Genomic DNA, 15,779 nt, shown 5'->3' with positions numbered 1-15,779 from the left:
TGGAAACTCTCTTTTTTAATCTTTTCACAATCTGTGATACATTATTGTAATCACCACACTGAAGTTTCTTTGTGTTCCATATTATTATATTTGATGAACTTTGGATTATCTTACTTGATTGTTTGTATGAATGTTTACTTATCATCACTATTTTTGTTACCATTAAAGCATTTTCCTTTTACATATAATAACCCAAATAAACATGTCAGTCTTTCCATTTTGCTAGAGTAATCTCGCATGATTATTTATTTAGTGGTTCAACACAGACAAGTCTTTGTGTGTGTGTGTGTGTGTGTGGGTGCAGATGACTGCATAAAGTAGCATTATCAATCTCCTTGTCTACTGATTTTGTTATAGTGTATATGTATGTTAAGAAATGTGTGGGGGTGGAGTATTTGCATGCTGCAATATAATCAGCTCATTTAAGTTATGTGTTTAAAAAAAAATCTAACTAATTTTGAAACTCTAAATGGTGCCATTGCAAACAGACACAAGCACACTGAGAAAAAGAAGTAGGTGGAAAATTGTTTTTTTTTAAAAAAAAAAAAAAGAAGAAGAAGAAGCAGCAAAGACTGTAGACAGGCTGGTGATGGTGTCTGAAGGAGAGCTGTTGAGGGAAGCTTTTCTGGCTTAGATGAGTGGACAGATCCAGAGAAAAGAGATATGAGTTAGAACAAAACAAAGAAGTAATTAGTGAAGAAAGCTAAGCTAAACTAGAACAAAATATGTGGGATACTATATCTACTAGAAAGCTCTGACAGCGAATGACTCGTATAGATAGTCAACAGACAGACTGCTGGTTAGTGGACTGATGGGATCAAAGGTGTGCACAATGATTACAGAGGATCTGGGAAACGTAACGAGCCACACCTGCTACACACACAGACAGAGACGTGACATGCAGAGAAAACAAACGGGGGAAAGGAAAGAGAACACAGGAAAGTCAGAAAGGGAGTGAGGTGTATATAACAGTGAGAAAAAAATGTTTTTCATAATGATCTTGTGTAGATAAATGTAAGGAGATATGCCATTAAAATACGTATTAGGGACTTCCCCCCCCCCCCCCCCCCCCCCGCCCCCCCCAACTGCTGTTCCCTCCCACAAATGAGCTATGCAGCTGCCTGCTGTCATTTCCTGCCTGCCCCCTCCACATCCTTCTCTATATAAACTCCGAGTCTCCCTTTTTTCTGCACTTCTGCCTTGTGTCTGAATCCTCAACGTCGGTCGAAGGACAAGCAGACAAAATGGTGAGTAACTGTCTGGCTGATGACGTAGCCTTGAAATTTTCATTCTCTCTCCCCTCCTTACTCCTTTGTTTCTGTTGCATGGGTTAAATATCCAGGCTTTTTTTTTTTTTTTAAATGCTTCAAGTCTTCAGTGTTGTGTGGGAGTTTACTTAAAATCAGATTATATTAAGTGATCATACTTTTGAGCTAAATTTATACAGATTTTTTTTTTTTTTATTTTTATTTTTTTTTTAGGGCTTGTCTGAGAATTCGGTGAGAACAATGCACTAGTGTACTTGCATTTGACTAAAGGAGAAGTCATTTTTGTACTCTTGGGAAATCTAGGTCAGATCAGACAATGAGTTGAACTGTTGTCCTTTTCAAACCTCAATGCAGAGCTTTTAGTATAAAAAGAGAAAATATATAAAGTCTTTAGTTCCTAAACAAGCACAGGATGCTGTTTTCACAACTACAAAGTAGTGAGCAGGGTAATCGTGGCAGTGGGGGATGGATTAAAAAGAACAGGGAAAAAGAGGAGTGGTCTGGCCTACAAGTGAGAGTTAGTTCGCTGCCATTTTGCAGCTGTTAAGAATTTTAGGGTTGAAGGATGTGGAGAGAAAGAGAGGGTGAGACAGTCATCCCTTCCCGTTACACGGCGCTATGGAGCCGGACAGGATAGGGGAGGGGAGACACAAAATGGGGAGGGATGAGGAAAGGGAGGAGATTCAGGATTAAGAGGTGGGGGGTAAGGTTTTCTTCTTGATGCATGACCTTCCTGTTTGCCATATACAGGATTGTATGTGGCCTTTTTTCCCTCCCCCAAGTTATAAAACTATCTTTTAGGCAAATGAGGAGCTTGCAGTTATTAACTGTATATCCTGTCCATTCAACTGTTAAAAACCCAGAGTTCAGACACTGCGTTGCTTGTATTATATGCACCACTGAAAGCTTAAACATTAGTGTTCTGATACACTTTTCAGTAAGCAAGCTTTCTCTCCTTACTGAGGTATTTCCTTTTCACAAATTGAACATTGTCTTGTAAATTAATGGGGGGTAGACTAAGGATCTCTAACAGTATACACTCCTATAAGTCCCCCTGCCCACCCACCCCCATTAGTACTCATTAAATAAGTGCCCCAGATATTGCTGTGCCTTTCAGCAGTCATAGCTAGTTCAAAATATGATAACTGGTGTCAGGCAGTTCATGTGTACATAAACTTGCTTTGTCTAATTTTTTTCCCCCTCCCCCAGCGTGAGTGTATTTCTATGCACGTTGGCCAAGCTGGAGCCCAGATGGGCAATGCATGCTGGGAGCTGTACTGCCTGGAACATGGGATCCAGCCAGATGGACAGATGCCCTCTGACAAAACTCTCGGGGGAGGTGATGACTCCTTCAACACCTTCTTCAGTGAGACTGGGGCAGGAAAGCATGTCCCCAGAGCAATCTTTGTTGACCTGGAACCAACTGTCATAGGTCAGTAACGTGCAAATAAACAAGTACTTGCATATATTGTCATGGCTAATCTGAAAACTGATAAGATGGATGTAAACAAACAAAAATGACTCCAGATGTTTGGGTTAAATTTCATTTTCTTGCAAATTGTCATTGTGTTTTGTTTTTGTTATTATTTCTAAACTGTCACTGTCTGCAAAATAAAGGGACTCCTCTTAATTTGATGCAAGAATACAGGACACTAGCTCGTGCACTCCTAACGTTTTTTTTTTTTTTTTCTGTTTCTTGCAGATGAGGTGCGTACAGGAACCTACCGTCAGCTTTTCCACCCTGAGCAGCTGATTACAGGAAAGGAGGATGCTGCCAACAACTATGCCCGTGGCCACTACACCATTGGCAAAGAGATCATAGATCTGGTCCTGGACAGGACACGTAAACTGGTGAGACTTTGACAGTGTCAAAGCTATAGATTTGGAGTGTATTAAACATTTTGCTCAACTAAATGACTTAAGGGTTTTAATAATAATGAACTAATACATTTTCAGGCTGATCAGTGCACTGGCCTGCAGGGATTTCTCATCTTCCACTCTTTTGGTGGAGGCACTGGCTCTGGTTTCACCTCCCTCCTGATGGAGAGGCTCTCTGTTGATTATGGGAAAAAATCAAAACTCGAATTTGCTGTTTACCCAGCCCCCCAGGTTTCCACGGCAGTGGTGGAGCCGTACAACTCCATCCTGACCACCCACACCACCCTGGAGCACTCTGACTGTGCCTTCATGGTGGACAATGAGGCCATCTATGACATCTGCCGCAGGAACCTTGACATTGAAAGACCCACCTACACCAACCTTAACAGGCTGATTGGCCAGATTGTGTCCTCAATTACAGCCTCACTTCGTTTCGATGGAGCTCTGAATGTTGACCTGACAGAGTTCCAGACCAACTTGGTGCCCTACCCTCGTATCCACTTCCCTCTGGCCACCTATGCCCCTGTCATCTCTGCTGAGAAAGCCTACCACGAGCAGCTGTCAGTAGCTGACATCACCAATGCCTGCTTTGAACCAGCTAATCAAATGGTGAAGTGTGATCCTCGTCATGGTAAATACATGGCCTGCTGTCTGCTGTATCGTGGTGATGTGGTGCCCAAAGATGTCAACTCTGCTATCGCAGCCATCAAGACCAAACGCACCATCCAGTTTGTGGACTGGTGCCCCACTGGCTTCAAGGTGGGTATCAACTACCAGCCTCCAACTGTGGTTCCTGGTGGAGACCTGGCCAAGGTGCAGAGGGCTGTCTGCATGCTAAGCAACACCACAGCCATCGCTGAGGCCTGGGCCCGACTGGACCACAAGTTTGACCTGATGTATGCCAAGAGAGCCTTTGTTCACTGGTATGTTGGGGAGGGCATGGAGGAAGGAGAGTTCTCAGAGGCCAGAGAAGATATGGCTGCTCTGGAGAAGGATTATGAAGAGGTGGGCACTGACAGCGTGGGAGAGGAGGATGAAGAGGGAGAAGAGTACTGAAGAATCAAACATCATCACGCATTCCAAATGTTGTGAAAGTAACACATTCCCACCAAAATCCACACATGTGGTGATTCGTCAGTATTGTCAATAAAAGTTCTCATAAAAGTGTCGTGTGAAGTTGTGGACATTCTTGATCTGCTTAACCAGGCTATGTTAGCAACTGTATAACTTAAGTGTGTAATACTGCAATAGTTGAGTACTTTTCTAGTTCAAATGCTAATAATTGAAGTTATCAATTATACATATTTATTTTTAACAAGTTTCGGGCTTTCAAAGTGGAAGAAGATATTTTATCAGCATTATGGTGAGAGGTAGTATTAGCAAATCCAGAGACATCTGAAACACTGTTTTGACACATTACATAATTTATCATATACTTCTTTTTAAACTTGATATACACAATCCTGCTTTTGTTTTTCTTCCCATGTTTCTGGGCAGCTCCACTTCACTTTTAGAAAAGAAATTCCAGGCTCTGTTCAGTTTCCTGCTTCTCTTCATGCCAAGCTGAGTGACCAGTAGGCGTTTACGATTTACTCCTGCTTCCTGTACTTTTTTCCTTAGGCCAGCAGGTGAAAACAAAGGGACACGGGTAAAAAGTCGAGGTTGGTGTAGGTGAAATTGTCTGCCCTTCAAGTTTTTATGTCCTCCGATCAACATAATAGTCTTATATTGGACCAAATTATTTTCCTGTGTAATTTATTCTCCTAAACAAACTGATTTGATGTGAAGTCGAGCCCACTTCAATTACGATCCAAGGTCCCCCATCAAAGATCAGATTAACAAAAAACAGACATCAGATTAACAAATAACTTAAATTACAAAATGAATCTAATTTATTCATTAAACTATTTTAAATGCCAATATCAAGTCCTAAAAGTTTCATATATTTTTTCACTCTTATTTACAATATTCACTTAAAAAAATATCTAGATCTTTCTTTGACATCCCACCTGCAGTACCCATCTGCCCACCAGGAGGCGGTCTTCTACACTTTACTATTCATAACATGGCCTAGGAGGTTTGATTACACAAAGCTGAGCAGTCCACATAACTCTGATATTACATGATGTCCTCATTGTGTGATCCAGATCAATGACTCTACCGATTAATCACGTGCTAAACTGGAAACCTAATTTCTATAATCTACCTATATGATTACCTACTAATAAAGTATAGCGGGATGTCAGAATTACAACTGGACTGTAGTAAAATCGTTTCCTCGTTTCCCCGCTCGACTGTAAATTATTTAGTAATTTCTGCGATGATTGGGTGATCTATATTTAAAAAGAAAAAAATAGTTTCTAGGTTTTGGCATATGTTTATGTTTAGAGGTTAAAGCATTATCACGGAGCAACAGGCGGGCGCTGAGGCATGCAGGGCGGGCCCGGTGACGTTTCCAAACGCTGGCATTTTCTAGGCGCTCTATTTTTTTCTATGCGCTCGCGGTGACGTAGCGCGTGGGGCAGAGGAGCACTAGGGACAAACACAGCTGACTGCGCGCATGCTATCTCGGTGGGGACTTCAGCGCAGACCCTAACGCTAGGTTACAGTCATATTGGCTTGGTGGAAAATATTTGCGGTGAAGAAACAGGCCGAAAACAGGGGAGGTGCCTGTACGGCTGTCAACAAAGGAGAAGAAAAAGAGGGGGAGTGTAGTCCAGAAGGACCGCTATAACAACTAATTCATTGTCGCTCCAAACTGGTGGACAGACGGCTAAACTGCTCACTCATTAGGCCAAAACACTCCTAAGGTAGGTCCATTGCCGAGGTTAGGCGTAACAACTTGTGCCTATCCAAATAGGTGCTGCAATTTATGACAGATGTCCAACTTTACCATAAAAGGAGATGTGCTACCGAAATACCAAATGATGTTAATTGTGCCCTAATGTCAATACTCGAATAGCACAGCACCTGTGCCTCCAAGTTCATCTGTCCCTGTATTTAAGCGTCTATAAGGCCTGCAGTCATGTCAGCACTGCAGCAGTTGACAAATGCCTTGGCGCTAGAAATAACATAGTAATGAGGCTTGTATGAGTGCATGGCTCATCCTGAAGGGGCAAAGAAAGTTAGATTTAGTTGTTTCACCTCAGTTCGGAAGTCCCCTTCAGCCCCGAAACGATTACAAATGAGACTGGCATCTCGGTTAGGGTGTCGTCTGTGGCTATTATAGAACAGCTGACTGTGCCAAGATCCTTTTTTTTTTTTTTTTTTTTTTTTTTTAAAGATAACAGGCTTGATGCTTTCATGTGACCGTTCTGAAGTAGTTTATAACAGGTAAATTTATGATTCAGTGAAGTCTGCTGATTAGGTTTTTATTTACTCTTTCAAACTCAATATATTTGTTGGAAATTTCATATTATAAAAGGACCTAAAGGAGTTTTTTTAGACTAGTTAAGAGAATGTATTTGGCTTTAAAATATCTATAGATTAAAGTGTCTGTCCTTTTATGCATGCATCACATACAAGTTGCTAATTGTTTAGTTAAAAATGAAAACATTACTAACCATACTGCTTCCACACTAATGTCATATTCTAGCTTTAAAGTGCTGATTAATAATACTTAACTAAAGTTAAAAAGCATTCTTAAAACTAATGTAGCTTTAAACTCAGTGTAGTTCAACTCATGAGTCCTACAGTAATACAGCTGTTGAACAGTTTGAGCAGCACTGTCTTAGTGAAATCATAATTTAAGTAAATTTAGGGGGATATAATTTTCCAGCTTCTAAATACATGTTTTAGAGTCGTTTTACTGTTTCCAATAGATCCATTGAGCTCATATAACCTCCACTACAATGGTGATTAAGCATTATTTAAAATCTACTTGGTTCCATAGATACAAAAGTTTTTTTTAGTCAAGAGGAGCATTTTTAAAAATGATGCAGAAGCTGTACATCCACACACATTGGTGCTTTTAATTTCTGACCAAACAAAACTCGTATTTGTATTTTTCTTTCAAAGCGTGGTGTTTTGAGGAGTTACAGGAGGTGACATGGTGGACTACTATAGCATCTTGGGAGTGTCCAAAACAGCCACTCAGGATGACATCAAGAAAGCGTAAGTATCCTGGGACTATTTCAAGTGTTAGAAAATATAGTCATAAGTAACAAAAAGTTCACTTGAGTAAAAAAAAATATATATGAAGATATATTTGAAGTGTGAAAACCTACTTTAGATAGCAAGGTTATGTAAGCACTGAAAAACTGAGGCCACTGCCAGTATGTGCTTTTGTGTGGTTTTTTTTTAAGAGTTTACAAACTTTAGAAAAACTTTTTGAGTTTAATTTCAGTCCAAAAAAAATTGCTTTTCAGGGCAAAGATGTATTATCATATTATGTCACTAAATAAGCTCATATCTCATAGATGGAGGTTTAAGAACTAGACTTCATTATGTGTGTGGTTATTTATATATAAGCATGGATGTTTGATGTTGTTTGTGTTTTCAGGTACCGGAAATTGGCCTTGAAATGGCATCCTGACAAAAATCCAGACAACAAGGAGGAAGCAGAAAAAAAGTTCAAAGAAGTCGCTGAGGCCTATGAAGTCCTGTCTGACAGTAAGTCGCCATAGATGACAACTGGTCTAATATGTACAAGGTATACTGTAGATGTATATGTGTACGGATATTGATTTCCGTGGGTAATTTTTTCCTTTTCGACAGAGAGCAAACGTGATGCATACGACAGATATGGAAATGACAGAATGCGACACACAGGTATAAATATATAAAAAAATCTGTGATATTGTTGCATCCATTATAGTAATCATTAGCAATCTTCTAATTGCTACAGTTTAAGAAAAAAATGTGTTTGGGTAATTTTCTTACTACTATTACCTACCCTTCCTACTTGCTCCTTCTCCTTTACGTTAGTCCTAATTTTTCCTTTTCGCTCCTGACTGTGACATGTTGGTTTCTCAGGTTCCTCCAGCTCAGACTTTACAGAAATGCCTGGCTTCACCTTCACATTCCGCAGCCCAGATGAGGTGTTCAGAGAATTCTTTGGTGGACAGGATCCCTTTGCCAGCTTCTTCGGTAAGTCAAACATATATTGGGGTGGGGTTCATCTGCTGTTAGTTCAGAAACTAATACTAACATTTATTTATTCAGTCTAGACGTAAAATAAAAAAATATGATGAGAGTAATTTGTCTTAGGTCTACTGTAACTGAACTAAATTAAATGCTACAATATATTCCAAAGTTACAAATATAAGAAATAGCTTGAATATAGAGGAGTAGCTCAATAATAAATATCCAGAATATTACAGAGATTAAATATAAATGGTCGACATTCTACTCTAAACTCAACAGTAAAACCTCTAAACTGCTATTTGTTATTTTCACTGCAAAATGGAGTAACTATTGCACTATGTACTGTACATTAGAGCTGTACAGGCAGATAGCCACATGCAGGAATTGTTTCCTGCTTCATTTAGTGGTGAATTTGGGTAATCTCAGTCTGTCTCTGAACGCACTCCTGTGACTGGCCAGCACGTCATGGACTGGGTGGGAGGTATTGTCCATTACTGTTGTATTTTTATGTACTTGCACGTCTTTGTCTCTCACTCAGATGACTTCTCCTCATTTGGAAGCTCATCGTCTCGTCTCAGCCCGGGGCGATTCTTCTCTTTTCCATCAGGAGGAGGTAAAGAAGTAAATATTATAAGTAAACTGTTTGCAGAGGATTGAAGAGGATTTTCCCATGTAGTTTTTCCTTTCAGCTTTACTTTACTGGTAATTAATGCAATTCTACTCAGTTAAACTTCTATTATAAGCTGTTTCTATCATCAGTGGTTGCCAGGAGTGTCTCACAGAAAGAGGGGTTATAACTTTTTGTGTTGTATGTCATCAACAAATGCCAGATTAATGATATTTGATATTGTTAATATCAAGAGTTTCACTTGTTAGTTTAAAAAATACTTAAAAGAATTAATATCAGGAGATGGTTTAGATACATTAAAAACGAATATTGCTTTCCTCTCCTCTTTTTGATTGTTTGACTCTCTACAGTTGAATTCTCCTCTTTCTCCACTACCTTGGGTGGTCTGGATGGGATGGACAGCATGGGTGGAGGGATGGGCAACTTTAGATCAGTTTCTACTTCCACTCGCATCATAAATGGAAAACGCACCACCACCAAGAAGTATGGAATTCCTTATCAATTCCTATTATGCAGCAAAGGAAGTACATATTCAAGTGTATTATCTTCAAAGCAAAACGTGAAAAATTAATTGAAGAATATATTACATTTAGCACCAGTAAACAGTTTCACATTCCAGCGTTTTAAGAATTATCTTGATGTGACTGTGGTTGCTGAATAAGAGCAGTGCATATGTGCATGTTTGAATTGTATTTGTCTCAATAGATTGTCCCTAGAAGCAGATCGTCATCTATTGTTTGGGAATACTTTAGATTTAGAGCAAAGAACAAATCATATGCAAAGGGCACCATAAAGTTGTGTTGGAACTACAAAGCAACAAAATGAATGTGTACACCTACCTAAAAATGCAGCATTCACACTGCAGTATGAAAATTGCATGAAGAGCCTGAAAGGCATTGTAGAGGTTGATGACATGTCTTGTCCAATATCAATTCAGAAATCCATAAAAGTGAGGCTGTACATTGCATACAGCATATTATTTAAGCTCACAAAGATGTAGTGGAAATACCAACACAGTCTCATTTCGTTTCTCTATAGATCTGTGTTTTTCTAAAGGGGTAAAACTTGCACTGTATGCAAAATGCCAGAGGGTAAGCCTAATTAACAGGAATATAGTGCAATGTCAAAGTGAAAGCAGTGCCCTCGTTATCAGTTTATATTCTTCTTCTTCTGAAATGAATCAAAGGGACTGTCTACAAGCCTTGTAGACAGTCCAAAGCATAGATGTGAAAGCCTTCTTATCTTTATGTGGCAGTGTATTTGTGTCACTAAAATGAAAGCGAGTAATTGTGGTAGATAATCATGATTATAGTGTTAATCAAAATATTTTTTGGCTGTAATTTTTCAGCCCTAAGACTGGTTACGCACTTGCACAAACACAGAGGCACTAGAAATGGTGGTGGCTTTTAAATAATTCCACTTATGTCTGTATTTGTCTTTCCTACAGGATAAAGGAGAATGGGCAGGAAAGAATAGAGATTGAGGAGGATGGTGTGTTGAAAAGTGTTCTAATTAATGGTGAGACAATGCTGACGGAATAAATGAATTGAGATTTAAAAAAAAAAGAAAAACTAAAAAAAACCAAACTTTTTTCTGGTGCTTATTTGCTTTAACCTGAAAACACAAATTCAGTGTCAACTTTTTCTAATACAACCACAATTGTGTCAAAATGCAGTGCTGCTTATTCAAAAGATTTCAATGCAAGCAGGGAAATGTGTTAAAAAACAGACGAGGTTTCAGTTTGTATTTAATCGATCTTATTCTTATCTTTAATATTTTTGTTATTTTTAATTCAGGTTTTTTTGAGTCAGTTCCCAGAGTAGGTTTGCTTTTTAAGTTTAGTTTAATTTTTAACAAGGTTTAGTTTTAGTTTAGTTTTTATGACTTTCAGTGTTAGTTTAATCATATTCAATTGAGGACATGTGCCAAAGGCAAAATTTCAGGAAAATTAGTATAGATATTACAATAAAAACACTGAACCTTTTGAAAGCAATTAACTCTTAGTCTTGTAGACATCCGAAGTCTCAATAAATAACTTCATAAGTGCCTCATCAGCACCGATGAATGTAATTTTACAAGTTTAACAAATACTAAGGATATTTGCTTGATATTTTTCATAAAATAATTTCAGTTAGTTTTATTTTTTCTTTTATAGTCTTAATCATGTTTTTTCAGTCTGCGGAAATGTTTTTCACATAGTTTTAGTTATTGGTTTAGTTTGTTTAACTATATGTACCTTGGCTTTAGTTTTTGTATTACCGCTTGACCTGAAGTTTTTGCTTGGTTATGTGTTTTTCTTTATGTCTAAGGTTTTTGCTTTGTGTTGATTGTGCAGTGAGACAGCTGTCTTGTTGTTTTTGTTTTGATCGAAGGTGTGGAAGATGAAATGGCCCTTGCTCTGGAGCTGAGCCGACGAGAGGAGCAGGCCACTCCAAAGCCACGACTCCAGAACAAAACCGCTGAGTCAGACAGATCCCGCCTGAGCCCTTACACTTCACCCACGCATCGTTCATTTAGCTCGGCCCCATTCTACCACTACGGGGTTGCGGGAGGCAGTGAGGATGATGAGGAAGATGAAGACCTACAGATGGCTTTGGCATGCAGCCTGTCAGAAATGGAAGCCCAGCAGAGAGCTGCTGCTAACGACTACATATCAGGTGCTCGGGGTGGGGGCAGAGCTGTCAGTGACAAAACTGGGGGCCGTTTAGATGGCGGGATTGCTAAGGCAAAGCATTTGAATGTACAAAGCAGGGAAGAGGTTGTTGCAGGGCAGAAATGTAAAGAGATAAAATTGGGTTCAGTAGCTGGAGATGGATGCAAAAGTGTGGCAAAGGGTACAGTGGAGCTAGGCTCCTCCCCTGAGTCATCCACAACTGCCAGCACTACACCCCTAAGTCAGTGCAGTGAGGATAAGTTTAAACCTGTGATAAAAAGTGATTGCAGCGTGAAAAAGAAAAAGAAGTGTGGGTGTGTTGTCTCCTAATGATGTGTTTTTGTAGGTTTACTTTCTTTGGGTTGCCTTATTATACTGACCTCAGTGTTTTGCCTTCAGCCAGCTCTAATGTAATGTGAATTAAGCAGATCTTTATTTGAGACAGTGCCTATACTGATGACAAGGCTTCACATTCCTCCAAAGGAACACACTAAAGATAAGATTTGTGGTTACGTTTCTACATTATCACAGGCATTTAAATTGTTTTTGCATTTGGATGCAAGCTGGTGTGGAGGATTGCTCGTGAACGCGAATTTGCCAGATATTTGCATAGACTGATGAATTGGAATTAAGTGATGATTTAGATCTGTTGTATATATGGCCACAATTGAGTCTTTTGTGAGGACCAGTTTAAGTAACTCTAAAACAAAGCTTGAAAGGCCTTTTAGAATTTAAGGTTTGAGTTTAGGTTTAAAGCCAAACCTGGAGTTAGGAATATATTTGGGAATTTTGAGGTTTGTGTAAGTTTTTTCAGAATACATTATGTCAGTGAAGGTCTAAAATTGAGTGTGTGTGGTGGTGTTTGTGTGTGCATGTCGTTCTGTGTAGCTCTTTCTGTGTTTGAGTCAGCTGAGACCTTGCCATAGAATTTTCTCATTCAGACTCTCTGGCAGTGGGAATGTTGCACAACTGTGCCACACGAAAATCAAAGGTAGCCCACAGAACTTTTTGTGGTTTATTTCCAGGTTGCCACATAAACTACTTTTAACTGAAGACCAGTGTTTCTCAGTCAGCTTGTTATGATGTCCAGAATAAGTATGAAGCAATAAGTAGTTAGGTGAAGCACATGCTCACACACTTTGACTATCTTGTTGTTGGAAAGTTGAAGTAGGGAGGTGCTCGTGTATCATTAAATCCAAGTTTATCATATGTTGGTCCTGCACTTTTACCCAAATAGCATTAAAATTGTAATCAGATTTTAGATTATAGTTTGGGGAAAGCACTTTATTAAGTTAAAGGATAAATCGCAGTATTGTGACTGAAACAGCTACAAATAATGATTGTTAAGTCTTTGTACATGTTAACTACTTATGTGTTTGCTATTCTTACATTATCGATGCAAACGTGCCAAGCTTTATAAACAAATTATAAAGATAAATCAGTTTTTGGATTCTCCTTGGTCCTCCTGCAGTAGATGTGACTGAGAGTGTTGTCAAGTGATTGGAGGAAGAAGAAAGTGACAATGATTGTGACGGCAGTGTGTTACCTGTCCTGGATTTTTAAAAATGTTGTATTATTGCATCCGGTTACAGGATGTATAATAGCTAAATGATCAAAGAACATTTGTTTACATGCTCCCTGAGCGAATTATTAAACCTCAGCCAACTCCAGATGAGCTCCCTTGTGTGCAAAATTACAAACACTGTACTTTAGGGGTGACTTGATGACTTTCCCTCCTGCACTGCTTCCCAGCTTTCAGGCTTAAATACTTTTTTTTAAAAAGTTCCCCCAAAAAACCTTTGATTAAATTATATGTCTTAATAATTAACGAAAGTAGAAAAAAGTAAATAGGAATAAACAGACTAGTTTTCTACAATTAAATTTCAGTTAGACAATCAGTCAGCTGCTACTAAAGTTGGGTTTAATGTGAATGGTAACTGAAATAGTTTATCCAGCTCATGTCCCGCAAATATTGATTTTGTTGGGCTGCATGTTTGTGTCTGTGAGACAGTCACAGGACGGAGTCACTGAAGATAGTTAGTGTTGGAGCTCATGCATAAAACTCAAATATGCCTTTTTCGTAGATCTCAAGTAACATGAAGATACTGCCAATGTTTTAAGTGCAACACTAAGAAATGTTTTAAATGTGGTTGTTGCTGCAGGGCAAAGCTGAAAGCAAAAGAAAATCATGCTGGTGCCAAATCATGCAGATGTTAAAATAATTACTGCTGCCAGTGTTATGTTGTAATATGCATTAAAAAAAGACACATGCCTGTCTCAATGAGTTTCTAATTACAGGCAGTGTCCCTTTGCCCTGGTGTGTTTTATGCTTTATGTTTGTAATTTATATTGACACATATTTTTCACGAGTGCCTCATTTATCATAGATTGCATGAGTTTTGTTTTCACTTGAAAGTATAGCTGTCAGCACCGGCGAAGACTAAAAGTGAAATAGGAAAATGAAAACTTGAATAAATATATCAGCCTGTATTAATTGTTACTGATTACTCACATGTTGATGTTCTTTTTATTTTCACATTGTTAAAAAGGAATTAACGAATAAAGATTGTGCCACAAGATAATTTGGAATATTTTATTTTTTTTAGAATATGGCAGCCACGTATTTTCCACTAATTTACACTAAATTCATGCTAGTGCAAAATGATGATACAGTATGATAACTGTTTGATAATTATATAGTCATGGAAATCTGAAGGATTATTTTCAGTTCTCAGGACCCTTAAACATTATAAGACAACAGAATCATGCATTAAAAACTACTTCCTGCTTTTACTGATTTGGAAACTGCACATGTATGTGGTTAACTGTTTCTGTGTGTCTTGATTAAGTTCAGATCAGGAGCTTATATTTTCAGTATAGCCCTTATTATGCGAGTGGCATAATGCACCATTTGTTATAAGATATGTAACAGGGGCAAGGGCATCATTAGTCATTGTGTTTTAAACTAAAACAGTAGTTAAGTCCCATAGACTGTTGTGTGTTTTTATTTTATTGTATTTTTAATTTAGTTTATCTGCACTTACGACTTCCTTGGATCAGGTTATTCAGTCTTGTTGGTGTTAATGTTTAAATGTGCTGGATCACATACACATTACTTTTCATCTGTTATGTAGCAAACACATCTAGTATCATATTGTTGGGACATAAGTTTGAATACTTGTTCGTTTCTCTTACGATTCATGCTTCCTGTTTCAGACTCAGACTTCGAGGCCTTCACAACCTAACCTGATTGGCTCACGCTGCTCTGTGCCCTTGCCCTGCCCTGAGGTAAAGAACCAGTGTGAATCTGAGGCACCCATTCCTTCTCCTGCCCCCTAAACTCCAAGTAGATGAGATCAGATGATGCCTACTTGCATATCTGATTAAGTATAACCTGTCCTTGTACATCTATTCTTACAGGTCAAAGATTATATCCCACGATGCACTTTTCTATCTCTGCCCACCATGGCTCCTACCTGCTGAATGACACTTATAAGATATATGTATTTAATATGTTTGTGTCTCTGAGTGCATGTGTGTATGTAGCTCATTGTGGAACAAAAGACTGAAAACTCTAAGGAGGTACAGTAGTTACAATCATCTCTTCATCAAATCATCATGTTTCTAATAAATATGAAAACAGTGCACAAAGCAAAAAGAAAGTTCTTGTAAAACACATGAAGCAGAGAAAATAAAGATTTTCCTGCTGACTTTTTTTTCTCAGTTTGTGGTAGCGTCTTTGTGGCAAGATTAAGGCTGTCTAACAGTTAAGATAAAACCATAAAGTTGAGGTAAAAAGTTGTAATATGTTTATCTTTAACTCGTGTTTGTTGTTATAAGATAAAAACCCTTTAACCCATAGAAGATATATAAAATTTAGATGTAGCTTAGGGTCAAAAAAGTAAAGTGCAACACAAACTGCATTCTTTGTAATTGCCAGGAGGGAGTGACACCTCTGGTTTAATAGAAAAATGTCCAATTGTATTGATGTCTTTGGAAAAATGATCATACTGCTCCTATAATTTGCGACCATAGTAAGAACTTTTCTAATGATCTGAATTGCTAGTTTCAAGTGTTAATGGTGTCTGTTGATGTTAAAAAAGGGATAAAGCAGGCTGCTATACTGTAGGGTGGGCCCTTGGTTTCTCACTCAGATCACTCTAGCTCATCACATCTTGTTTCCAAAAGCCAAGTTAGTGAGTCAAGATGCTCAAGGCTTCATTATGGTGCTTGATGATGGATTATATCACAGTGGCTATCTTGCAGT

At 38.5% G+C, this 15,779-nt stretch overlaps 2 protein-coding genes across 4 annotated transcripts; both read left to right on the top strand.

Moving 5' to 3' along the window:
• The first annotated feature begins 1,119 nt into the window (after positions 1–1,119).
• Positions 1,120–4,314, top strand: LOC113008111 (tubulin alpha chain). Its single transcript, XM_026145275.1, has 4 exons — positions 1,120–1,247; positions 2,478–2,700; positions 2,971–3,119; positions 3,225–4,314. Exons 1-4 carry the CDS (start codon positions 1,245–1,247, stop codon positions 4,200–4,202), a joined length of 1,353 nt encoding a protein of 450 aa, XP_026001060.1. The 5' UTR covers positions 1,120–1,244; the 3' UTR covers positions 4,203–4,314.
• Positions 4,315–5,461: 1,147 nt separating this feature from the next.
• Positions 5,462–15,768, top strand: dnajb2 (DnaJ heat shock protein family (Hsp40) member B2). 3 transcript variants are annotated; one of them, XM_026145273.1, is made up of 11 exons: positions 5,478–5,956; positions 7,164–7,259; positions 7,648–7,757; positions 7,863–7,916; positions 8,121–8,234; positions 8,770–8,844; positions 9,210–9,342; positions 10,307–10,377; positions 11,232–11,516; positions 14,729–14,800; positions 14,933–15,768. In XM_026145273.1, the coding sequence occupies exons 2-10, from the start codon at positions 7,195–7,197 to the stop codon at positions 14,755–14,757; spliced, it is 936 nt and encodes a 311-aa protein (XP_026001058.1). In that variant the 5' UTR covers positions 5,478–5,956; positions 7,164–7,194; the 3' UTR covers positions 14,758–14,800; positions 14,933–15,768. The 3 variants fall into 3 exon arrangements, with proteins under 3 accessions (XP_026001056.1, XP_026001058.1, XP_026001057.1); XM_026145272.1 differs by having other exon boundaries at positions 14,729–15,768; XM_026145271.1 differs by lacking the exons at positions 14,729–14,800; positions 14,933–15,768 and having other exon boundaries at positions 5,462–5,956; positions 11,232–14,094.
• The last annotated feature ends 11 nt before the right edge of the window (positions 15,769–15,779 follow it).

The sequence above is a fragment of the Astatotilapia calliptera genome, chromosome 16 (genome assembly GCF_900246225.1).
Source record: "Astatotilapia calliptera chromosome 16, fAstCal1.2, whole genome shotgun sequence".
Classification (NCBI taxonomy): Eukaryota; Metazoa; Chordata; class Actinopteri; order Cichliformes; family Cichlidae; genus Astatotilapia; species Astatotilapia calliptera.
Note: the sequence above shows the minus strand (reverse complement) of the source record. Positions and strands in the feature narration are given on the sequence as shown.

Excerpts from the sequence above, each read along its gene's own strand:
- LOC113008111 (XM_026145275.1), top strand. Across the intron at positions 2,701-2,970 it reads CCTGGAACCAACTGTCATAG|ATGAGGTGCGTACAGGAACC; the intron begins GTCAGTAACGTG and ends TGTTTCTTGCAG. Across the intron at positions 3,120-3,224 it reads TGGACAGGACACGTAAACTG|GCTGATCAGTGCACTGGCCT; the intron begins GTGAGACTTTGA and ends ATACATTTTCAG.
- dnajb2 (XM_026145271.1), top strand. The coding sequence starts at position 7,195 with ATGGTGGACTACTATAGCATCTTGGGAGTGTCCAAAACAGCCACTCAG. Across the intron at positions 8,845-9,209 it reads CTCTTTTCCATCAGGAGGAG|TTGAATTCTCCTCTTTCTCC; the intron begins GTAAAGAAGTAA and ends GACTCTCTACAG. Across the intron at positions 9,343-10,306 it reads AAACGCACCACCACCAAGAA|GATAAAGGAGAATGGGCAGG; the intron begins GTATGGAATTCC and ends TCTTTCCTACAG.